This window comes from Epithele typhae (assembly GCF_022376455.1).
Source record: "Epithele typhae strain CBS 203.58 chromosome Unknown BXZ73scaffold_79, whole genome shotgun sequence".
Lineage (NCBI taxonomy): Eukaryota > Fungi > Basidiomycota > Agaricomycetes > Polyporales > Epitheliaceae > Epithele > Epithele typhae.
In genome coordinates, this window is record NW_025954270.1 from 97,442 (window position 1) to 119,394 (window position 21,953).

Consider the following 21,953-nt stretch of genomic DNA (forward strand, 5'->3'; position numbering starts at 1 on the left):
GAAAAGCAGCGTGGGTTTCGAGTGGATCGTCCGAGGGGTTGCAGAGCAAGTGCGATGAAACGGACGCAAGCGCCGGGCTGTGTCTGTCTCCCTCCCTCCTCGACCACGATTACATCTGGCTCACTCGTTCCGGGTCCCCGCCTGCACTTTTCACGACCTCTTACTCTTCGTAATTTCTACTCTCTGGTCGTCAAGCTTTTGTCAAGTCATACGAAGCGTCAGGCTCACGCTGAACATCAGCCGGTTGGCGCTTTGCGCTTTGCGCGCCGTTAGGAGAGGATGGGATGGAGACGGGATATCGGAGGTCCACAGGTCACTGCGCGTACGTTTCACCTTCGCCGTCCTCTTGCGTTCTCTCGCTCCCGGACATCGTCACACTTTGTACTCCTCATGCCGCGTTCGAATAAATCAATGCTGCGGCTGTTGCACGTCCGGATCGACCCCGACACCCATGAATGAGCCCGTCATTCGAGCCCTTCGTAGGCAGGGTGTGCCTCTCCACTTCGCACCCCTCCTCCACTACCGACACTCCCCTTCTACCAACATGGGTCTCTACATTTCCTCGAGGAATGCGCATCTGCACCGCAAGACCCACCGCTGTGTCTCCAGTCTGAGTCGCGCCCCATGCGCGATGCCCATCTGTTCCCCTGCGTCTCAGCACATACTTCCCCACTCGTGTTAATCACGCCCCATCACGCCCGCATCGACGGACATTAGAAAGGAAAGGAATTAGGTTATCGACTTATTAGCGGGGTGGTATGTACTATAAGCGTCCTCTGTCCTCCGCACGCTGGCCCGGATGTCCATCTACGACGAGCTCGGCGGGCATCCGATGGATACGAGACCACCCTGCGTGCGCAATGCCTCTAGCACGAAGCCACCGATCCGACGCCGGAGGTGAATGTCGAGAACGTCGCCGCCACCGCGCATGTCCGGACTCCGCGCCTGCTGTGCGAAGCTGGGGAGCGTGTGTTATTCATCACTTCTAGTTCTTGTGAACGTGGTTCTAATGTTCTGTTAGTGGATGCGTCGTTTTATCGAGGACCGCTTGCCCCCCTTCAAAGCAGAGACTTTCCCCCGAAGGACCTCCTCGGCACGCTCATTGATGCCAACGACTTCAACCCGGCGGCGATGGGATCGTGATTGGAGACACTTCGGCGGGCGGAGCGCAAGGTCAGTGGCGAGGAGCCTTACGAGCGCATCAAGATGGAGACGGAGATGGGTGCTGCGAGAGTGGGCCGATGGGCAAGTGGACGTCAAACCATTTGAGGTGCACGAGCATAGCCCGGGGGGTGCATTAACACGCATTACTTATCACTCGTACTAACTTGTTTGTTACTCACATACTATATACGTTCTATTGCCCTTTGATATGAATTCTAGTGTCTTTGTTCTGAGCATAGTATTCTGTCGGGCCGAAGAATTCACCCAAAACGTCACCTGTCAGGATACTCTACGACACACACAAACTTGACATAAAAGTTCGCCTTTCCCACCCTTTTTCTCCCCTAGAGAAATACCTGCCGAAGATGACACCTTTGACAGGCTTTTTCTACGCGTTTTTGGGCTCCGAAGCTGGGCCGTTGCCCGTCGTGTGAGAGGCTGCTATGCGGGTTTGAAAAAGCCGGGAAACCAACTGACAAAGGGCCATGAGCAAGACACCCGGGGTCGGGCACGTAGTCCGATGGCCGAATTTCGAAGAGGAATCATTCGTAGGATGGTCGACGTCGTTGCCGGAGGACTTAGTAGGGTCATGTCACCGCCGGCGCTTCAAGTTCACGGCGCCGGCGGGGCGTCGGCCCGCAGGATCGAGCGCCTGAGCACCTGCGACTGCGCCGCTGCGGTTCGCGCATTGCTCCTGGCCACATCATCAACAGTACGGTCAGCTTCTCACATTGTCCAACCACCCCCAGCTGACGAGACCACGAATCACACAGTCATGGCCACCGTCGATACCCTGCCCTTTCCTGCCTTTGCGCGCTCCATCCCTGCTGCCGATCGTGCTTCACTTTCAGGCTTTCGGACGATGCCATTCGTGAATGGGTCGTAGCCAAGGCGGAGGAGTACCGCGAATCGCACTCTCTCTGCTATCTCTCCACAACTCAACCGCACCGATTCATCGCGCTTTCCCAACGGAACTCCTCTCTGAAATCATTTCATACTGTTGGGACGACATGCGCAGTGTGCGCCTCATGCACGTCTGCCGTCTCTGGCGCGCGACAGCGCTCAAGACCCCGCGACTGTGGGCCGAAGCCGTCGCAGCTCCCGGTAACCAGCTCACGTTCAACAAGGCCAGGATCGAGGCGCAGTGTCAACACCTGGAGGAGAGCCGCATCTCGTTTGCGGCTACTGCGATAGAACTATCGTCTCCGGAACCGCTGCGCCTCAAAATTCATTTTCTCCCCAATGGTCTATCCCAGACGCTCTCGTCGCACACCTCCCGACTCGTCGATTTGTTCGTTCGCCTCCAAAGCGCCGCGCAGCTCAAGTCACTATGCGTACTTCTTGCCAACGGCGTACCCAACCTCGACGTTCTCGGCATCGCGTTTCCCGGAGATGCAGGCATGTACCGAGAGTGGCTGGCGCCATACGACGACACCGATGAGCGCGGAGGCCAAGAGGACCTCTCCGAGGAACTCATCAGTTGGAGCTCGGGTGTTCAAGGCCTGGTCGCAGACACTCCTCGTCTCCGGACGCTTCGATGTGTTCCGATCGATCTCGTGTCTCACTTTGCTTGCTCCAGCGTACGCGACATGTGCATCACTCCCGCGGTATTCAACCGGCATCACTTGGAGGGCTTCGTTCACGCGTTGAAGAACACTCCGGACCTCACGCGCCTCGATCTGTGCATGGAGAGAGGTGCCAGGATGCGACCGGACCGTGACGCACCTGGGTGGGCGGTCAATCCCGTCGACCTTCCGGCGCTGCGGACGTTGGTCGTCAACCTCCACTTCAACGAAGACGCGGTAAAGTACCTGGATCTCATCTCCATTTCGTCCTCCGTCAGAGTCAACCTCATAGGAGATGACCTTTTGGAACTCGTCGACCTCCCTTCTCCGTTCATCCCATCTCGAATACACTCCGCAAGCACCGTCCACATCTGGGACTCTTACGACAAGTGGGAGATTCCCACCGCCGTCGTCTCAACGTCGAAGGACGACGAGGAGCTCATCCGCTTCACTCTCTCCATCGACCTGCCGGACACAACTCCCTTCCTCCCCTCGTCCGACCTCATCGAGACCTTCGACACCGGCGCGTACATTACTCACCTCGTCTTCCACCAAAACTGGGCGACGAAGACTGCCGAAAGCAGTCCGTCGGAGATCTTCCGCGCGTTCCCGTACCTCACCTCGCTCGACCTCGCCGGCCCCCGCGCGCACCGCGTCATCAAGGCGCTCCGGTACCCGGACGACGACTACGCTCGCAAAGCGCTCGTGTGCCCGCGGCTGAAGACGCTCAAGATCGCGTTCGGGCTGAACCTCGGGGACGACCAGTCGGCGTCGCGCAAGGCGTGGGCGGCGCTGAGGGCGCGGCCGGCAGGGTGGGAGGAGACGGTGCTCCGCACGATCCCGGCACGGGTTCGGCCATGGTGAAGCCGCTGGAGCACCGCGCGAAGCGGGGGCTCCGGTTGGCGCGGCTGGAGTGGGAGGACCGGGAGTGGGACCCGACGTTGAGGCTGGAGTTCCCGCCGTCGGCGGTGGTGGGGACGTACGTTCCGGCCCTGGGTCGTTTGATCAGGAGGAGCTCGAGAAGCTGGTGGACGGGCCGGTCGTCTTTGGGGGATTTACGTACCAAGAGATTGCGAGTAGAGGGTGTGTTGTTGCCTGGACGGACGGATGCATTGTACGACTGGTTGCGAGCAGCCTATTCAGCACGAAGTCGCCGATCCGACGCCGGACGTGGGTGCGGAGAACGTCGCCGCCACCGCGCATGTCCGCGCCCGCTGTGCGAAGCTGGCGAGCATGCTCGATAGGCGTGCCATGGTTGGAGACGCTTTGACGGGCAGAGCTTAAGGTCGGGGGCAAGGAGCCGTGCGAGCACACCGAGACGGAGATGGAGATGGGTGCTGCGACTAGCGAGAGTTGCTCGATGCCGTCGACGGACAATTGGACGTCGGGTCGTTTGATTCACGAGCGTATCCCAGGGGTGCATTGGAAGGCGTACTGTGAGATGTGGTGGTCTTTACACTCAACTTGGAATTAGAATGACGTGGAGTGGTCACATTCGATTGGTGCACATGCAGCGGGGTGAGCATATATACTGCCGAGCCTACAGTCCATCCAGACGGGGAAGTACACCAGTCGTTTGGTACTGGTGCAGTAACGCGGCCATATCCTCATCATCAAATTTCGGCAGCCTCGGGGCTTTCGGGAAATTGGCCTGGTAGGTGATTCCGCTGAACACGACCGGCCCGTCGACCAACGTCTCGAGCTCCGCCTGGTCGTACAGCGCCGGAGGTGGCACGTACGTCTGACGACCGCGGTCGGAGGGAACTCGAGCCGGAGCTCCTTGTCCCACTCTGCCACCCGCCACTCCAGCCGCTCCAGACGAAGCCCGCTCGACGCGCGGCCGCTCAGCATTTTGACGAGCTCTGCCAAGTCGTCCCGGACGCCCGTCGCGACCGCCTCCTCCCACCCCGTTGGGCTGGCTTCGATGACCTTCTGGACCGAGCCGCGCGCCCGAGGGAATGCGACGGCGAGGGTGCGCAGACGCCGACAGTTCGGACCGTCGATGTCCTGGGGCGTCCCGTACTCGGGCTCCCGTCGAAGGAGCGTCCGAAAGACGCCCGGCACGCATTCGCCGGCGACGTCGAGCGAGGTGAGGTTGGGGAGAGCGTGGAGGACGTCGCGAGTGTCGAAATACATGTCTTCGTTCTGACGGACGGCGAGCGACGTGATGTGCGCGCCGTGCTTGCGGAACACGGGGGCACAGTCCGGCGCGGCCGGTCCCGTGTACGACTCCGACATCGAGAGCGCGAATCGAGCGAGCGCGACGCCGTCCTTGAGGGTGGTGAGCTCGGTGGACATCCACGTGTCGCCGCGGTCGGAGTTGCAGATGCGCGCCGTGTCCGCGTTCTGGATGCATTCCCCAAGCTTCTCGTGGCTACTGACTAGATCCGATAACCTCAAGTCTTTCGTGGTGACTTCGAGGGTGGTGGGGAGGGGGCAGGAGAGGGACCGGAGGTAGAGGTGGGACGCGGGATAGATACCGGTGTTGAGGACGAGGTGTCGCAAAGCGGGCACGGTCACGGGATCGACGCGGCTCCATCTCGACGAATCGAAACTGCGGAGATAGCTCTCGACCGTACCTCTGTCGGCCGCCTCACCTTCGGAATCATAATCATCCACCTCCTCCTCATCCTCCGAGAAGTCCCCGCCGACTATCCAGAACTTGAGGCGCTCAAGCGCGGGGCACTGAGTCAGCGCTTCAGCGAAGTCTTCGAGGTGGTCGTCGGTGAACTGCGCGGGGGTGACGCACACGTCGCGGAGTGTGGGAGTGGTGAAGTGCGGGAAGAGGTCGATGGGGATGCACCGGAGGGTGTGGAGGCGGGGGAGGGCTACGGGGTTGAGAACAGGGGCTTGTGTGTCTGTGCTCCACCCCCGTAGATCATGCTCGAGCTCATCTTGGATAGTGCCCCGGGCGGAGGCGGTGCGGCCAAAGTCGTCGTCTCTGTCCTCGCGGAGCGGCAGCCAATCTTCGTACATCCCCACGTAGCCCGGAAAGGTGATGCCGAGGACTTCGAGGTTGGGCGCGCCTGAGGTGAGGAACTTGCATAGAGCGGAGAGGGTCGATCCATTGAAGAAGAAACTTGGTGCATTGCCGAGGCGGACATACAGATCAACGAGGCGGGCAGCGTGCGGGGCGAGAGTGTTGGCGAAGTGATCGAGGAAGTGGTAAACTTTGAGGCGGAGAGGATGAGGGGAAGACCGTTCGAGGGCGAAGGCTGCAAACTCGCGGCGGCTGGATTTGCATTTCCGGGGTTGGGAGAGCAACTTCCCAGGCGCGGGAGGGCGGCGGCCCATAGGCGGGGAGTCTTGAGGGCGATTGAACGCCAGTGGCGGCAGACATGGGCAACGGCGATGCTTCTAGGGTCTTGCCAGCAGTGTGAAAAGATTTCGGAGAGGACTTCGGTGGGGAAGGCGCGGTGGATGGGTGCGACGGCATTGTAGATGGAGAGGAGGGCGAGCGTGTTGTCGCGCTGCTTTTGAGTGTGGGCGGCACCCATGCACGCACGGCGTCGTCAGAGAGCCCGGCCAAGGCAGCACGGTCTGCAGTGGGGATTGAGCCCAAGAGGACGTCGATGGAGGTATTCATGAAAAGCAGTTCGGGTAGGAACAAAAGAAACAGGTGCGGGAGGGCGGGTACTAGCTCGAAGATGCTCCAGTCACGAGGCTGACGGCAGGATGGAAGAGATCTATGAGCTGGCAGGGGACGAGTGCGAGGAGCAGGCGTACTCACCTGGCGGTAGGAAGGAAGAGATGTACGGATGCAATCGCCTCTCTCTCCCTCATACCCTTCTGGAGAGGGGCTGACTCGCACCCGCTAGGGGCCACCGCAGTCCGGGCCCGGGCCTTCGTGGAGTGGACGCGTCGGAGCTCGACGACGGCGGCATCGAACTCCGGGCGTGCGATGATGCTCGCGGCGTGGAGTTGGAGCCCACCAAGTCGCGCGGGCGATTCAGTGGGGATGAACCGATCCACGCTCGTGCTTGAGTACGCGCCTCGCCGCGCGCTCGCAGCACGGCCGCCGGGCCGGCGATTTATGTAGCTCGTCTGCTCCTCGCCTGCACTCCCTCATCGCCTCTTTCTTCCCATCCAGACCTTCTCAAGACACATGTATCACTAGACACACGTTGAACACCGGCCGGTTGGCGTTTTTCTCTCCGTCCGCCGTTTGGAGAGGAGGTGATTCAGAAGGAGAAGGGATATCGGAAGTCCACAGGTGCGCGTACATTTTCCCTTCGTCCTCCTGCGTTCTCTCCCTTCCCAACATTCTCGCACTTTGTACGCCTCGTGCCACGTTCGAAACAATAAAAGCCGCGGCTGTTACGCGTCCGGATCGACTTGGTCCATGAGCCCGTCTTCCGGGTCGTTCGTAGACGGGACGTGCCTCCGCACTTTGCACTTCTCCTCCACCTTTCCTTCAACACAAATTCCTACACGTGCTTGGAAAAGGCCACTCACGCATGGCGAGACCTATCGCTCTGTCAGTCGCAGCCGCGCCCCGTGCGGGATGTTCCCCTGCGTCTCAGCACATATTTCCCCGCCCGTGTCCATCAAGCACCATCACGCCCGCAGGGATCGACAGAGTCTAGAAAGAATCCCAATTAACGAGTTATTAGTGGGGCGGTATAAGTAGCGGCTAACGAGCATCTTCGGACGCAGACCCGGATTTCCATCGACGACGAGATGGGCAAACATCCGATGAAAACGAGATCACCGCCTGCGTTCGCAACCCAGGTAAGCAGGCAAGTTCGAACGTCCGACAGACACTCACCGTGTTTCTCGCAGCAGACGGCTTGGGTGAGACCGACGGACGAGCACCCGAGGCCGATGTGGGTGGTGGTGTCGTGGAGGAGGACGTCGACGAGACTGAGGGGGAAGACGGTCAGGTCGACGAGGGAACGGGGGGTGGAAAAGCGAGGGGGCAGTGAGTGCTTGGAGCGAAGGTGCGTGCAAGGGGCGGTGACTAGACGTCGCACCTGTGCAGGCTTGGAGGAGCTCGCGTGCCATTGCACCGTACACGTCCATGTGCGCGTGCGCCTCCGGTCGACAGCCGCTGCTTAGGTGGTGGTGACTAGCTGCGGCAAGACCCAGGGAAGGCTACCCCGGCGTTCTCATCAACTCGTGGCATTCCTACAGCCCGATTACGAGTAAGCCGTTTTTGCCCGCAATAATTTGTCGCTAACACCAAACCGACTGAGTCTCGTCGTTCGCAATGGTTGCGCAGAGTAGAGATGAAGCATGAACCATGCATTAAAAGAAACGTAAAATCATCGATCAAGACACCCAGGCATAACAGCTACGACATGAGCACCGAAACGCGACACTACAAGCCTAGAGCGAGACCGGGACACAGCCAGCGGACACGCCACCACCCTGCAGAACACAATGTAAGCCCGCGGACCCCACAAGCAACGACGAAACACTCACAATGTTGTTGTTCTCGCAGCACACCGCGTTGGTCGTGCACGCGTTGCCCGACCCGACAGCGACCACGCCGATCGGGGAGCACTTCAACCCGAGCGCCACGTTCGTGTTCTGCAGCGTCGCACCGATCGCTGCCAGGATCGCAGAACCGGCAGCCGAGTTCGCCTACACAAAACCCTGGATTAGCACACGATCGGACAGCAAACGACGGCACTCACGCTCTCCAGGCTCTTGCAGCACTGGACGGGGCCAGTGGTGCACTTGGTCGCCGCGGCAAGGGCGGCGAACGCGAGGGTAGAGACGACGGCGAGGCGGGCGAACATGGCGATGAGCGAGGGGCGGAACGTAAGAGCGAGAGCGAAGAGAGGTTGAAGGGCTGAAGCTGCTGAAGGCTGGTGCTGAAGTCTGACCGGGTCCCAGCGAGGCTTATATATGTCCTGCTGGAGGCCCGTGCGCTGGCACACCGACGCGCGTTGGCGTTAGGCTTTAGCCTCGCGGCTGGGTAGGTCAATTGAGCCAAGCATCGAAGCGGAGCGCGTACTTACCGGTCTATTCACAGCGGGCGAGCCGAGCGCGACGTGACGCGGCGACCACACAGTGAGAGGGTGTTCTCACTTCTGACTCACTTCTGAGAACACACTGCTCGTGTATGTGCTGCGAAAATGCTGGCTGATATTTCAGGTGAATCTCAGCGAGGGTACAGAGGCCTAGCGCAATTCGGAATCTATGTGTGATGGTACGATATAGGGAGAACCCCTCCGCGCGGAATGCCACAGAGGCGACAATCGCCTTCCATTCCTGGATCTCATTGGCTGCTAACTTGCCGAACGGGAGCATCCCGATTCTGGATTTTAGCCGTCGCGACGAACCGCGCGTTGGCTCGTGCACGCGGTCCCCCCAACGAATCTCTACGGTCGCGTCTGCATCCAACACAAGTACAAGTCGAGTACAAGTTGTGCTTTTTATGACTTGGTTTTTGATTCCTTCAACACTAAATACAGCCGTCAGTCGACTAGGGCTTGTAAAAACTGAACTGGGATTCGCGCACGAGCCAGCTGAGTCTGCGCTCGCTGGTCGCAGAACTTAGAAGTAGGTGCCCGTCCCGCATGTGACTCGACTACCGAAATGTCCAAGCGCTGGATGACGCAATCTGCAAGTTGGACGCGTCCTCTCCGCTCGACTGGGGCAACGGTAACAGCAAACGCAGACCTCCTGCCGTTCCCTCCTCCTCTCATGGGACAACTTCATAACACAGCGACGGCCCGTTCAACGCGTTTCTAGTGCTTCGGCAAGTAAGCAGTGATTAAGTCAGTTTACGTGCTCGCCACTTCACTATCCCGTCCAGCTGACCCCTGACGACCCCCTGTGCGCAGCTTCTGCGTTCTAGCTTCTGTGCTACCGCTTGCGTCCCCTGCACGAAGCTCCTCTCGAACACACATGCGCAGCAAATGTGTGTGCAACGTCTGTGATCGACCTCTGTTCCTGCGCTATACCCAATGAATGCCGATGAAGCCCTTCAACGCCTTCTTCCACCACGCTCGCAACGATGGCGCGAAATCTTGCGCACTCACGCGCGCAAAAGCCGTACCCTTCTAGCTACCGGGTGGGTGCGCTCCAAACTTCGGCGAGGGAGGAAATGTCGCCATCCCGCGCGCGAACGCGCCATACGTGCTTGCCCTCACGATGGCCAATACTCCCGCCCAATGTCGACAGCCGATAACATTACAGTCCTCCCTCGCTCCAATCGCCCTATCCACGCCTTGCACGACGAATAGCCTACTTAAAGACCGCCCCATCCCGCCCTCGCGAGCGTCAGCGAACTTCGCGCTCCCACTTTCCTTGGCACCCCTTCTCCCGGCCCCGCGGTGTCGACGGTCCTTCTCAAGTCGAGCCTCTCCAAGGCGACATCGGATGGCTCTGCCTCCGACTCCGACTCTATCAAGAGCAAGCTTGGCGCCGCCATCAGCGTCTCCAACATCCCGCCTCTCGGCGAGCCGATCGAGAACCTGGGCCGCCTTCGGTACTTCTGGGGACGGCAGAAGCACGAGCTGGACAGAATCGCGACACAACCCTCCGTGTTCGACGACCCGGCCTCGCTTGAGGTCTACCGCCCGCCCGCAGTGTGGGAGAACGCGCACCGGTTTGACCCCCTGGCGCGCTGGACATGGCGCGAGGAGACGGTGAGTGTCGTCCACTTTTCTTACCGCTTCCGCTCTATGAAGATCTGGGTAGCTGACGCGGGTTGCGTCACAGCGCATCGTGCGGAAGATAGACCTGCTCATCATGGTGTGGGCGTTCATCATGTTCGCGAGCCTTGATCTCGACCGCCCGAACATTAGCTAGGTAAACATAGATAGCTGCCTGCCCGACCTCGGCCTCACGACGAACGACTTCAACCTCGGAAACACCTTGTTCAAGGTCAGTGGCTTCGTTTCCCGGACTTTCAGCGCATGTGCTCACCATGCGCTCGTAGCTGTGCTTCTTGATCGCGGAGCTCCCTTCCCAGCTCATCTCGAAGCGCGTTGGACCGGATGTTTGGATTCCGAGCCAGGTCTGTTGATCGTCCGTCTACCCACATACGCTTTACCGACCTTGGTCCAGATGGTTCTGTGGAGCTTTGTCTGCGTCGGTCAATTCTGGCTTTCTGGCCGTGGGAGCTTCCTCGCCACGCGGTGCCTCCTCGGGTTCTTGCAAGGCGGCTTCATCCCCGATGTCATCCTCTATCTCTCCTACTTCTACACCAAGAGAGAACGTACGTTGAGCCCCTTTATTCCACCCTTTCATGCTCCCCTCTGACGTCACGCTCAGTTCCCCGCGACTCGCGTGGTTCTGGGTGTCGAACTATGTGGCAGAGATCGCTGGGGCATTCATTGCCACCGGCATCTTAAGTGCAACTTCGCGGCGTCAACGGCAAGGCTGGCTGGCGGTACCTCTTCCTCATCGAGAGCGGCTTCACGCTACTCGTCGGGTTCGCCTCGTTCTTCATGATGCCCCCAAGCCCAACTCAGACGAAAGCGTGGCTCCGGCCGAACGGATGGTTCACGGAGAGGTCCGTACGCATGCACCTCAACGATAATGCTTGTTGACGCGTGTTCCCTCGCAGGGAGGAGACGATCATCGTGAACCGCGTGCTGCGCGACGACCCCTCGAAGTCGGACATGCACAACCGCCAAGGGCTGTCGGTCAAGAACCTGTGGAACGTGATCAAGGACTGGCGCATGTGGCCCATCTACACCCTCGGCCTTACCTTCCTCGGTATGTCCACGCCTCTCCCACTATCTTTCTCAAAACCCCCCTCTCACGCCTCCCTGGCAGTCCCAGTCACCCCGCCGCAGACGTGCCTCACGCTCTCGCTCCGGAACCTCGGCTTCACCACGACGCAGTCGAACCTGCTCTCAGTGCCATCGAAGGTGTTCGGCGTGCTCCTCCTCCTCGCCTCCTGCTACCTCTCCGAGATCATCGACTCCCGCGTCGCCGCCACCGTCCTGCTCCAGTTCTGGGCGCCCCCCTGCTCGTCGCGCTCTCCACCTTCAGCGCGCAGACGAGCCAGTGGGCGTACTTCGCCGTCGTCTCGCTCGTCACCGGCTTCCCGTACGTGCACCCGGTGCAGGTCGCGTGGGCGTCGACTGTAACGGTCCACGTTACGTCATGCACCTTACGATCATCTCAGCTACCGCTTTTGGACTCACGCTATGTACCTGCATTTTGTATTCTACGTACCTTTTGAGCAACCAACACACACCCTCTGCTACGACTACGCCCTACGGACGGCTCGGCGGTCGTCCTGCTCGCCTACGACTCTCCTGCGGGCAGGCTATGTGACGTCCCGGCCGCCGACCGTCACATCGACGAACTCGTCCGGGGTCGGGACGCGGACGGTGTCCGCGTCGCTGTACAACATGTTCGTGCAGGCGGGCGGGATCATCGCGGTGCGGAGCGCGTCAAAGGGGTCTGGGGAATGCGCGCTGACCGATACGTTCTCTTCCAGGCGAACATCTACCGGGACGACGATAAGGTACGTCGCCTCGCCCTTCTCCCCGCGCTTGCTCACGTCCCCCCTTCGTTCTGTTCAGCCTCTCTGTGAGTGACCCGGCGCACCGATGGCATGCGCCCAGGCTGACGCCGCCGTGTAGACAAACGCGGGAACCGCGCGCTCATCGGGATCACGGTGATGAACATCGTCCTCTACCTGTTCACCTACTTGTTCTACCGCGCGATCAGCCAGCGGTGCGACCGGATCTGGAACGGGTGGGCGAAGGAGGTGCGTGGGCGCGCGGGGTGCCTTTGGGCGTGGGGTGATGCTGACCGGCGCGTGGGGGTGTGCAGCAGCAGCAGCGCTGCCTGGACACGACGAGGGACGAGGTGCGTGGTCTGTCCGTCGTGTATTTTGCGCGCCGTTCAAACATTCTCGTCTGCGGCAGGGCAACGCGCGGATGAACTTCCGCTTCGCGTATTGATGGATCCACCGCGGTGGGTTTTTCAACGCAAGCGTGCGCTCGGGCTTGGGGCTTCCTGCACATCAGGCCGTTTGGACAGGCAGTGTATCATAGGATTGTGGCAAGACTATAGACTCGCGAGAGCGTATCTTCAGAAATCCCCGGGAGTGACGTTCGCGCGACCCGTCCGACGACATCTGGCTCTGCGTCTCACCTCCGAGACCTTTAAAAGCCCGCGATGAGCCCCACGATGTACGTACCCGGGGGCGCTGCTGTTGTTCTCGTCCTCTCCTTGTGGTCCTAGTTCGTGCAGAAGCTTGTACGCACGCAGACGCCCCAGGTGCGCCAACGAAATTCCAATTCGAATCGCTTTGGGACCCACGAGGCGCCCACGCGGCTTCGGCGCCTGACGAAGCGCGCGGAGTCCCACTGGCAGCGGCACCTTCGGTTCTTGACACCCACGCCGAGTGGCTCAGCGTGCGATCTCACCATCTGCGTCCTCCACCCCCTCCCCCTCTCCGGACGCTCGTACCGCCGGAGAGGCGTGCGCGCGGTAAGTGGTTTGAGAGTACTACCGCGCTCACGTTTCGGTTTGTCTACTTATCAGGACAGCCTCCGGAGTCCCCCGTCGACGGACGGCGCACCCACCTACACCTGCTACGCGGGACGCCGGTCCGCACTTTCGTCTTCACCAGCGGGCACGCGGTCTCCTTGTCCTTGTCAGCGTGGACGCGTCCATCAGCGACGCGGCCGCTGCGAGGCAGGCGGTGGCACCTCGCGACTCACACCGGGCGCCACGTATGAGGTTCGACTCGCGTCGTGGCTACAGCGCGTACCGACTCTGACGCTCGCGCACATTTTGAAGAGGGACGACTCCGAGCCCGTGCATCGGGTCGGGGAGGGGCGTACTGATAGGCTAAGCGTGGCGGCAGACGGACGGATGGCAAAGGGTGAGCAGCACTGATGGGGGGCGTAAAACTGTAATCAGTCATGGAGTAGTACTGCTGGAATAGATGCATGAAATATGCGCCTCCACACCTCCAACCGGACCCCGCCGTCCTCGGCCCCTTCGCACCCACCATCTCCCGCATCGAGTTCGACTTCCAATAGTAAACCCGCCGCGCCTACGACGCCGACAAGCGCGAGGTCCTCCGCGTGTCTCACGACGACCCACTCGACGTCGACCCGGACCCCGAAAGCCTCGTCATGCTCTTATGCCCCTTCGCCGTAATCGCCCTCCATCCGGTGGTGATGAGTCGTTATATGGTCGCGGCTTATGGGAGGCGGGCCTGGTAGGTGACCCCGCCGAACACAACCGGCCCGTCGACCAACATCTCCAGCTCCGTCGGGTCGTATGGCGCCGTCGGAGGTGGCACATACGTGCTGACGAGCGCGGTCGGAGGGAACTCGAGCCGGAGCTCATCGTCCCACTCCGCCACTCGCCACTCGAGCCGTTGCAGGCGAAGACCGCTCGACGCTCGGCTGCTCAGCATCTTCACGAGCTCCCCAAAGTCGTTTTGAATCTCGTCCCGATCGTCTCCTCCCATCCCGCTGGGTTCGCTTCGACCGCCTTTTGAACGGAGCCGCGCACTCGAGGGAATGCGACGGCAAGGGTACGCAGATGCCGACACTGCGGACCGTGATGTCCTGCGGCCTCCTGTACTCGGCTTCCCGTCGAGCAGCGCTCGCAAGACGTTTGACACGCATTGGCCGGCGATATCAAGCGACGTGAGATTGGGGAGAGCGCGGAGGACTTCGCGAGTGTCGAAATATAGGTCTTCGTTCTGATGGACGGCGAGCGACGTGATCTTCGCGCCGTACCCGCGGAATACGGCGGCCGTCCGGTGCGGCGCCCGCCCACTCCGATGTTGACAGCGCGAGTCGGGTGAGCGCGATGCCGTCCTTGAACGTAGTGAGCTCGGTGGCCTTCCATCCGCTGCTGGAGTCGGAGTCGCAGATTTGTGCCATGTCCGCGTTCTGGATGCGTTCATCAAGCTCCTCGTGACTGCGACCAAATGTGATAGGCCATATCCCTCGCGATGACTTCGATGGTGGTGGAAAGGGGGAAGGAAAGACAGCGGAGGTAGCGGTGCGACACAGGGTAGAGACCAGTGTTGATAACGACGTTTTGCAAGGCGGGCAGGGTTACTGGATCGACGCTGTTCCATATAGGCGACCCGAAATCGGGAAGATAGCTCTCGATCGGACCTCCATCGATCTCTTGACCATCGTTATCACAGCCCCGCTCAAGTTCCCCGCCGACTATCCAGAACTTGAGGCGCTCGAGCGCGGGACACCGAGTCAGCGCTCTGGCGAAATTGGCGAGGTGGTCATACGCGAACTGTGCGGGGGTGACGCACACGTCGCGAAGTGTAGGAGTGGTGAAGTGCGGGAAGAGATCGATGGGGATGCACCGGAGGGTGTGGAGGCGAGGGAGGGCTGCGGGTCAAGAACCGGGGCTTGTGTGTTTATGCTCCACCTCCGTAGATCCCCTCGAGCGCCCTCGGATCCTCAGATATGATTTCGGGCGCCGATGGTGCGGCCAAAGTCGTCGTCGTGTGCGTGCTCGCGGAGCGGCAGCCGATCTTTATACATCCCACGAACCCGGAATGTGATGCCGAGCACTTCGAGATTGGCGTTCCGAGTTGAGGAGCTGGGATAGTAGAGAGCAGAGGGTGGATGGATCGTCGAGGCGGACGTAGAGATCAACGAGGCGGACAGCGTGTGGGACGAGCGTGTGGCCAATGTGATCGGGGAAGTCGTAAAGTTTGAGACGAAGAGGCTGAGGAGAAGATCGTTCGAGGGCAAAGGCTGCGAAATCGCCGCGGCTGGATCTACATCCCTGGTATTGGGAGAGCAGCTTTCCAGGTGCCGCGAGGGCAGCAGCCCATAGGCGGGGAGTCTTGAGGGCGATTGAACGCCAGTGGCGGCAAACATGGGCGGATGCTTTAAGGGTCCATCCAACAGTGTGAAAAGATCTCGGAGAGAACTTCTGTGGGGAAGGCGCGGTGGATGGGCGCGACGGCATTGTAGATGGAGAGGAGGGCTAGGGCGATGTCGCGGTACTCTTGAGCTCGGATAAGAACCCATGCGCGGACGGCGTCGTCAGAGAGACTGTCCAACGCAGTATGGTCTGCAGCAGGAATTGAGGATGAGAGGAAGGGGACGGCGACAGTCATGAGAAATGGCTCTGCGAGCGGTTGGTAGTTGCGATGAAACAACAGCAGGCGCCAAGTCGCGGCTGTCTCCCTCCCTCCTCCATCACAATAACATCTGGCTCGCTCGTTCTGCTCCTCGCCTGCACTCCCTTGCCGCCTCGACTTCCTCCTACCCGGACCTTGTCAAGACGCACATATCACTATCACACGTTGAACATCGGCCGGTGGGCGTTCAGCTCTCTGTCCACCGTTGGAAGAGGAGGAGAAGGAGAAGGGATATCGGAAGTCCACAGGTGCGCGTGTGTTTCCTCTTCGCCGTCTTTTTGCGTTCTCTCGCTCCCCATCATTGTCGCACTTTGTACATCTCGTACCGCGTTTGAATACATCGACTGTTGTACGTCCGGATCGACTTCGTCCGTGTGTGACACATCCACGCAAGAAGCGTGTCATTTGGGTTGTTCGTGGAGGGGATGTGCCTCGTACTTTGCGCTTCTCCCCCACTCCCTCTTATCCCTATCCTTGAGAATGCACTGCCCCACCGCAACACCCCCGGCCCAGTCGCAGTTGTGCACCGGTGTGATGCTCATGCAGCTCATCTACGTCCGAACACGTCTCCCTACGTCTCAGTATGCACTTCTGGCGGGCGCTGATCCCTCCCCACTCGTGTCACCATGCATGCAAGGATCGACAGAGATTATACAGGATTCAGGTCGTCGGCCCATTGGTGGGGTCGTATGGCGTCCTCCGCACGGCGCACGCTGGCCGGGGTGTCCGTCTACGACGAGACGGTCAAGCATCCGATGGAAACGAGACCCCGAGTCTGCGCTCGCAATGTCGAGTGAGGAACCAAGTTCGAACGTCCGAAACACAGACACTCACGACGTCGTTGTTCTCGCAGCACACGGACTCGGCCTCGCAGGCGCTGCCGCAAGCGAGGCTGACGGCTGAGGCGGATGGGCAGCCGAAGGAGATCCAGGCGGTGGTGTCCTGGAGGATGACGCCGACGAAGGTGAGGGTGGCGGCGGACGACGCTTCGCTCGCCTGATAAGCGTGTCGTGAGTGCGATGGACATGAAGAGAGGGACTGAGTGTTGCAGCACTGGACCGGACCGACGTTGCAGTTGCCGGAGGCCTGGGCGGCGGCAAGGCAGGCGAAGGCGAAGGTGGAGAAGGCGGGGACGCGGGCCAACATAGTCAGGTTGACGAGGAAAGGAGCTGGGGTGGAAAGCCAGAGAGCGGTCAGTGCGAGAAGCGACGTGCGTGCGAGGGACGCTGACGAAACTTTGCTCCTTGTGTAGCCCTTGAAGGAGCTCGCGTGCCATGGCGACACAGAGGCGCGACGGTCGAACAGGTTGAAGTTGAGATGCGCGGTGAAGAACGTGCGTACGTACGTGCGTCTGTGGTCAGCAGGTGGGCTGCGCGGAGTCGCAGCCGCGGGCTCCGACCGTAAGTGCTTGCCCAAGGCAACACTTCACCAGAGATCGTTTAGCACGTTTTTGGACTACGTTCGTCCTTCTCCCCGATCCTTTGTTGCTAATACCAGTCCGACTTCCGGCCTCATTGATCGCAGTTGTTGCACACAGGATGGATGCGAAACGTCAAGCATGAATTAGGAGCAAACGTAATATCATCGACAGAGACATCCAAGCATAACGGCTACGACATGAGGACCAAAACGCGAGGCCAAACGCTTAGAGCGTGACAGGGACACAGCCAGCGGCCACGCCGCCACCCTACAAATCACCATGTAAGCCCATTGTTCACCGAATCAACGGCGAAACACTCACAATGTTGTTGTTCTCGCAGCACACCGTGTTCGTCGTGCAAGCGTTGCCCGACCCGACAGCGACCACGCCGATCGGCGAGCACTTCAGCCCGAGCTCCACGTTCGTGTTCTGCAGCGTCGCACCGATCGCTGCCAGGATCGCAGAACCGGCAGCCGAGTTCGCCTAGACAATACCATGGATCAGTCCCGCGCACTCAGACAACAGATCACGGCACTCACGCTCTTCAGGCTCTCGCAGCACTGGACGGGGCCAGTGGTGCACTTGGTTGCCGCGGCGAGGGCGGCGAACGCGAGGGTGGAGACGACGGCGAGGCGGGCGAACATGGCGATGAGCGAGGGGCGGAAGGTGATAGCGAGAGTCTAAAGTCGAAGGGCTGAAGCTGGTGAAGGCTGGTGCTGCAGTCTGATTTCGTTCCGGGGGGGCTTATATACTTTCTACTATAGGCCCGTGCGCCGACACCCCAGCGCACCTTGACGGTTAGCATTTCGCTGTGCGAGTAGGTCGGCGAGTCGAGCCAAGCGTCGGAGCGGGGCGCGCACTTACCCGTGTCTTCCCAGCTGCCGGGGCGGCCGCGACGCGACGCGAGTGTCAGAATGAATTGGTTCACATGATCGCGTACGGGCTAGCGTCGCTCGGCACGCTTCTCCCCGCCTCCTGCTGCAACCTCTCCGAGATCATCAACTCTCGCGTCGTCGCCACCGTCCTGCTCCAGCTCTGGGCGTTCCCCCTTCTCGTCGCGCTCTACACCTTCAGCGCGCAGACGAGCCCGTGGGCGTACTTCGCCGTCGTCTCGCTCGTCACGGGCTTCCAGTATGTGCACCCGGTGCAGGTCGCGCGCGCGTCGACGAACTCGTCCGAGGTCGGGACGCGGATGGTGTCCGCGTCGTTGTACAACATGTCCGTGCAGGCGAGCAGAATTGTCACAGTGCGGGGCGCGTCAAAGGGGTCTGGGGGCGGCGCGCTGACCAATGTGCATTCTCTTCTAGGCGAACATCTACCGGGAGGTACGTCGCCTCGCCCAAGTTCGGTTTGCGCTCCGGATCGCGGCCCCGTGGTTGCTCACGGCCTCCCTTCATTCTGGAAGCCTCTCTGTGAGTGGCCTAGCGCACCGATGGGATGCGCTCAGGTGACACCGCCGTGCAAACAAACGCGGGGACCACGCGCCCAACGGACCACGGTGATGAACATCGTCGTCTCCTGTTCACCTACTTGTTCCACCGCACGACCAACAAGCGGCGCGACCGGGTCTGGCATGGGTGGACGAAGGAGGCATAAGACGTGCAGCGGGGCGTTCTTCGGCGCGGGGTGATGCCATGTTGACCGGCGCGCGTGGGGGTATGCAGGAGCGGCAGCGCTATCTGGACACGACGAAGGACTAGGTGCGTGGTCTGGCCGTCTGTGTTCTGCACGCCGTTCAAACGTTCTTGGTCTGCGGCAGGGGAACGAGCGGATGAACTTCGCTTCGCTTTTGATGGACCGCGGCGGGGTCTCCGCAAGCGTGGGCTCGAGCTTTGAGCCTTGGCGCATCGGGCTAATATTCGGACAGGCAGCGTATCATAGGATTGTTGCAAGAGGCTGTAGACCTTTGGGAATCTCCGGGAGCCACGTTCGCGCGACCCGTTGCCTTCTGCCTCCGCGCTCCGCCTCCGATCCGTTCAGAGCCCCCAGGAGGAGCATTCGTAGGATGGTGAAAGCGCGGTTGAAGCGACGTCCTAGTCCCGGCGCTTCCCCGCGAGCAGCTGGGCCGGGCGACAGGATTAGCCGGGCGATCGCGCCGGCGCGGCTCGCGCGTCTTGCAGGCCTTGACCGCATCATCACAGTGGACAGGACACATCATGGCCACCGTCGACACCCTTCCCTTTCTGCCTTCGCGGGCTCATTCCTGCTGCGGATCGGGCTTCACTTCAGGGCTCTCGGATGCCGCATTCGCGAATGGGTCGTCGCCAAGGCGAGGAGTACCGCGAGATCGCGCTGTCTCTCCTGTCCCTCCACAATCAATCACGCCGATCCATCGCGCTTTCCCGGCGGAACTCCTCTCCGAGGTCCTTTCATACTGCTGGAAGACATGCGTAGTGTGCGCCTTATGCACGTCTGCCGTCTCTGGCGCGCGACAGCACTGAAAACCCCGCAACTGTGGGCTGAAGCCGTCGCAGCTCCGAGTACCCAGCTCACATTCAACAAGGCCAGGATCGAAGTGCAGTGTCAACACCTGGAGGACAGCCGCATCTCGTTCGCGGCTACCGCGATAGAACTATCGTCTCCGGCACCACTGCGCCTCAAGATTCATTTTCTGCCCGATGCCCTATCCCAGACACTCTCGTCGCACACCTCCCGACTCGTCGACTTGTTCGTTCGCCTCCAAAGTGCCGCGCAGCTTAACTCTCTGTGCGCATTTCTTGCCAACGGCGTACCCAACCTCAACGTCCTCGGTATTGCGTTTCCCGGATATTCAGGCATGTACCAAGAGTGGCTGGCGCCAGACGACGACATCGATGAGGGCAACGACCAACAGAGGCTCTCCGAGGAACTCGTCAGTTGGAGCTCGGGTGTTCAAGGCCTGATCGCAGACACTCCTCGTCTCCAGACGCTTCGATGCGTTCCGATCGACCTTGTGTCTCACTTCGCTTGCCCCACCGTGCGCGACATGTGCATCACTCCTGCGGTATTTAACCCGCGTCACTTGGAGGGCTTCGTTCACGCACTGAAGAACACCCCGGATCTCACGCGCCTCGATCTGTGCATGGTAAACGTGGGCTCCACGCTCAGGCCGGAAGATGACGCTCCTGGGTGGACAGCCAGCCCTGTCGACCTTCCAGCGCTGCGGATGTTGGTCGTCAACCTCAACGGCAACTTGAAGACGGCGGAGTACCTCGACCTCATCGCCCTTCCGTCCTCCGTCGGCATCAACATCATGCAAAGCGACCTTGGCCTTTCGGACCTGTTCCATGACTTCCCTTCTCGTCGCACCCCGTTCATCCCATATCGACTGCAGTCCGCAAACGCCGTGCACATCTGCGATTCTTACGACCGGTGGAAGACCCCCACCGTCGTCGTCTCAACGTCGAAGGACGACGAGGAGCTCGTCCGCTTCACCCTCACCTCTCAATCGCACGGCATGCCCTATCTGCCCCCGTTCGAGCTCATTGGCACCTTCCGCGGCACGGGCGCGCCCGTCACCCACCTCGTCCTCCACCAGAACTGGGCGATCGAGCCCACGAACGGCCGACCGGACATCTTCCGCGCGTTCCCGCACCTCACCTCGCTCGACCTTGCTGGCCCGCGTGTGCACCACGTCATCGAGGCGCTCCAGCACCCGGACGTCGACGGGTCCCTTACGCGCTCGTGTGCCCGCGGCTGAAGACGCTCAAGGTCGCGTTCGCGCTGAACTGCGGGCCCGGCGGGTCGGTGTCGCAGGAGGCGTGGACGGCGCTGCAGGAGCGGCCGGTGGGGTGGAGGGAGACGGTGCTCCGCGGGATCCCGGCGCGGGTCACGGTGCTGGTGAAGCGCTGGAGCACCGCGTGCAGCGGGGGCTCCGGTTGGCGCGGCTGGATTGGGAAGATCGGGAGTGGGACACGACGTTGGGGCTGGAGTTCCCGCCGTCGGCGGTGGTTGGGACGTACGTGCCGAGCCCTGAGTTGTTCGATCAGGAGGAGCTCGAGAAGTTGGTGGACGGGCCGGTCGTCTTTGGGGGGTTCACGTACCAGGAGACAGATGAGTAGAGGTGTGTTATTGCGTGGACAGAGGTGTGCTTCAACTACAACTCGTTACGAACTTTGAATTGGGCCGGTGCGACTCGCAGATTCTGTCGTGCGTGCACCACGGGAACGCTGTCCTAGCCAGGCTTGGAGTGCACGAAACGAGAGGTGGAGGACCAAGAGAAGACACGGAGGTGAGCGCGGCGATGCAGGCTGGAGGCGATCGATGACAACGCGGGAGGGCGTTTGTAGACGATGCGGTACTGAGATGCTGAAGGCGGCAGTAGGTAGACAGACAGCAGAATGTGGATAGCATGCACACTGACGAGGGGCGGAAACATGCATAGATCATCGGAAACTGCTAGAACAAGTCCATGAACGAGTGCGAGTCGTAGAGACGGAATCCGAGTGATTGGGCATGCCTGCGAAGAGACGAGTCCGTATAATCTGATAGAGCAGATAAAAAGAGCGAAAGCCAGCGCCACAGCGGAAGTAAAAGTCCATGTCGCGGCTGCGCGGTGGTCTCGTGTTGAGAATAAGGCCCGGAGCAAAGCGAAGGAAGCGGTTGGTAGGATAGAAGCGTGCGGCGGCGCCGTGCGCCTCCACATCCGACCTTGCGTGACGGCGAATACGCCCTCCGCGCCTACGACGACGACGAGCACACGGGGTCCTCCACGTGCCCCACGCGACCCGCTCGCGACCTCGACCCGAACCCCTCGGAAAGCCTC

The 21,953-nt window shown here is 60.7% G+C and overlaps 9 protein-coding genes across 9 annotated transcripts; 4 read left to right on the top strand and 5 right to left on the bottom strand.

Moving 5' to 3' along the window:
- Positions 1-2,192: 2,192 nt before the first annotated feature.
- On the top strand, positions 2,193-3,593 carry BXZ73DRAFT_106247 (uncharacterized protein; the record flags this gene model as incomplete). Its single annotated transcript, XM_048016559.1, has 1 exon — positions 2,193-3,593. One exon carries the CDS (start codon positions 2,193-2,195, stop codon positions 3,591-3,593), a length of 1,401 nt encoding a protein of 466 aa, XP_047872910.1.
- Positions 3,594-4,269: 676 nt separating this feature from the next.
- On the bottom strand, positions 4,270-6,315 carry BXZ73DRAFT_106248 (uncharacterized protein; the record flags this gene model as incomplete). The annotated part of the gene is made up of 4 exons (XM_048016560.1): positions 4,270-4,470; positions 4,527-5,899; positions 5,953-6,199; positions 6,235-6,315. 4 exons carry the CDS (start codon positions 6,313-6,315, stop codon positions 4,270-4,272), a joined length of 1,902 nt encoding a protein of 633 aa, XP_047872911.1.
- A 1,742-nt stretch (positions 6,316-8,057) lies between these two features.
- BXZ73DRAFT_106249 (hydrophobin) lies at positions 8,058-8,473 on the bottom strand (the record flags this gene model as incomplete). Its single annotated transcript, XM_048016561.1, has 3 exons — positions 8,058-8,099; positions 8,154-8,315; positions 8,369-8,473. 3 exons carry the CDS (start codon positions 8,471-8,473, stop codon positions 8,058-8,060), a joined length of 309 nt encoding a protein of 102 aa, XP_047872912.1.
- A 1,223-nt stretch (positions 8,474-9,696) lies between these two features.
- On the top strand, positions 9,697-12,607 carry BXZ73DRAFT_81390 (MFS general substrate transporter; the record flags this gene model as incomplete). Its single annotated transcript, XM_048023489.1, has 16 exons — positions 9,697-9,753; positions 10,037-10,330; positions 10,383-10,436; positions 10,494-10,568; positions 10,624-10,701; positions 10,752-10,902; positions 11,040-11,199; positions 11,254-11,405; positions 11,466-11,643; positions 11,685-11,741; positions 11,821-12,079; positions 12,139-12,165; positions 12,224-12,230; positions 12,284-12,411; positions 12,477-12,512; positions 12,572-12,607. The coding sequence occupies 16 exons, from the start codon at positions 9,697-9,699 to the stop codon at positions 12,605-12,607; spliced, it is 1,749 nt and encodes a 582-aa protein (XP_047872913.1).
- A 1,253-nt stretch (positions 12,608-13,860) lies between these two features.
- Positions 13,861-15,765, bottom strand: BXZ73DRAFT_106251 (uncharacterized protein; the record flags this gene model as incomplete). Its single annotated transcript, XM_048016562.1, has 5 exons — positions 13,861-14,370; positions 14,408-14,563; positions 14,631-15,025; positions 15,212-15,488; positions 15,577-15,765. The coding sequence occupies 5 exons, from the start codon at positions 15,763-15,765 to the stop codon at positions 13,861-13,863; spliced, it is 1,527 nt and encodes a 508-aa protein (XP_047872914.1).
- Positions 15,766-16,519: 754 nt separating this feature from the next.
- Positions 16,520-17,065, bottom strand: BXZ73DRAFT_106252 (uncharacterized protein; the record flags this gene model as incomplete). Its single annotated transcript, XM_048016563.1, has 4 exons — positions 16,520-16,564; positions 16,624-16,785; positions 16,858-16,958; positions 17,026-17,065. 4 exons carry the CDS (start codon positions 17,063-17,065, stop codon positions 16,520-16,522), a joined length of 348 nt encoding a protein of 115 aa, XP_047872915.1.
- A 369-nt stretch (positions 17,066-17,434) lies between these two features.
- On the bottom strand, positions 17,435-17,853 carry BXZ73DRAFT_106253 (fungal hydrophobin; the record flags this gene model as incomplete). Its single annotated transcript, XM_048016564.1, has 3 exons — positions 17,435-17,476; positions 17,531-17,692; positions 17,749-17,853. 3 exons carry the CDS (start codon positions 17,851-17,853, stop codon positions 17,435-17,437), a joined length of 309 nt encoding a protein of 102 aa, XP_047872916.1.
- A 284-nt stretch (positions 17,854-18,137) lies between these two features.
- On the top strand, positions 18,138-18,805 carry BXZ73DRAFT_106254 (uncharacterized protein; the record flags this gene model as incomplete). Its single annotated transcript, XM_048016565.1, has 3 exons — positions 18,138-18,455; positions 18,517-18,534; positions 18,635-18,805. 3 exons carry the CDS (start codon positions 18,138-18,140, stop codon positions 18,803-18,805), a joined length of 507 nt encoding a protein of 168 aa, XP_047872917.1.
- Positions 18,806-19,613: 808 nt separating this feature from the next.
- On the top strand, positions 19,614-21,249 carry BXZ73DRAFT_106255 (uncharacterized protein; the record flags this gene model as incomplete). Its single annotated transcript, XM_048016566.1, has 3 exons — positions 19,614-20,849; positions 20,900-20,992; positions 21,055-21,249. 3 exons carry the CDS (start codon positions 19,614-19,616, stop codon positions 21,247-21,249), a joined length of 1,524 nt encoding a protein of 507 aa, XP_047872918.1.
- Positions 21,250-21,953: the final 704 nt, after the last annotated feature.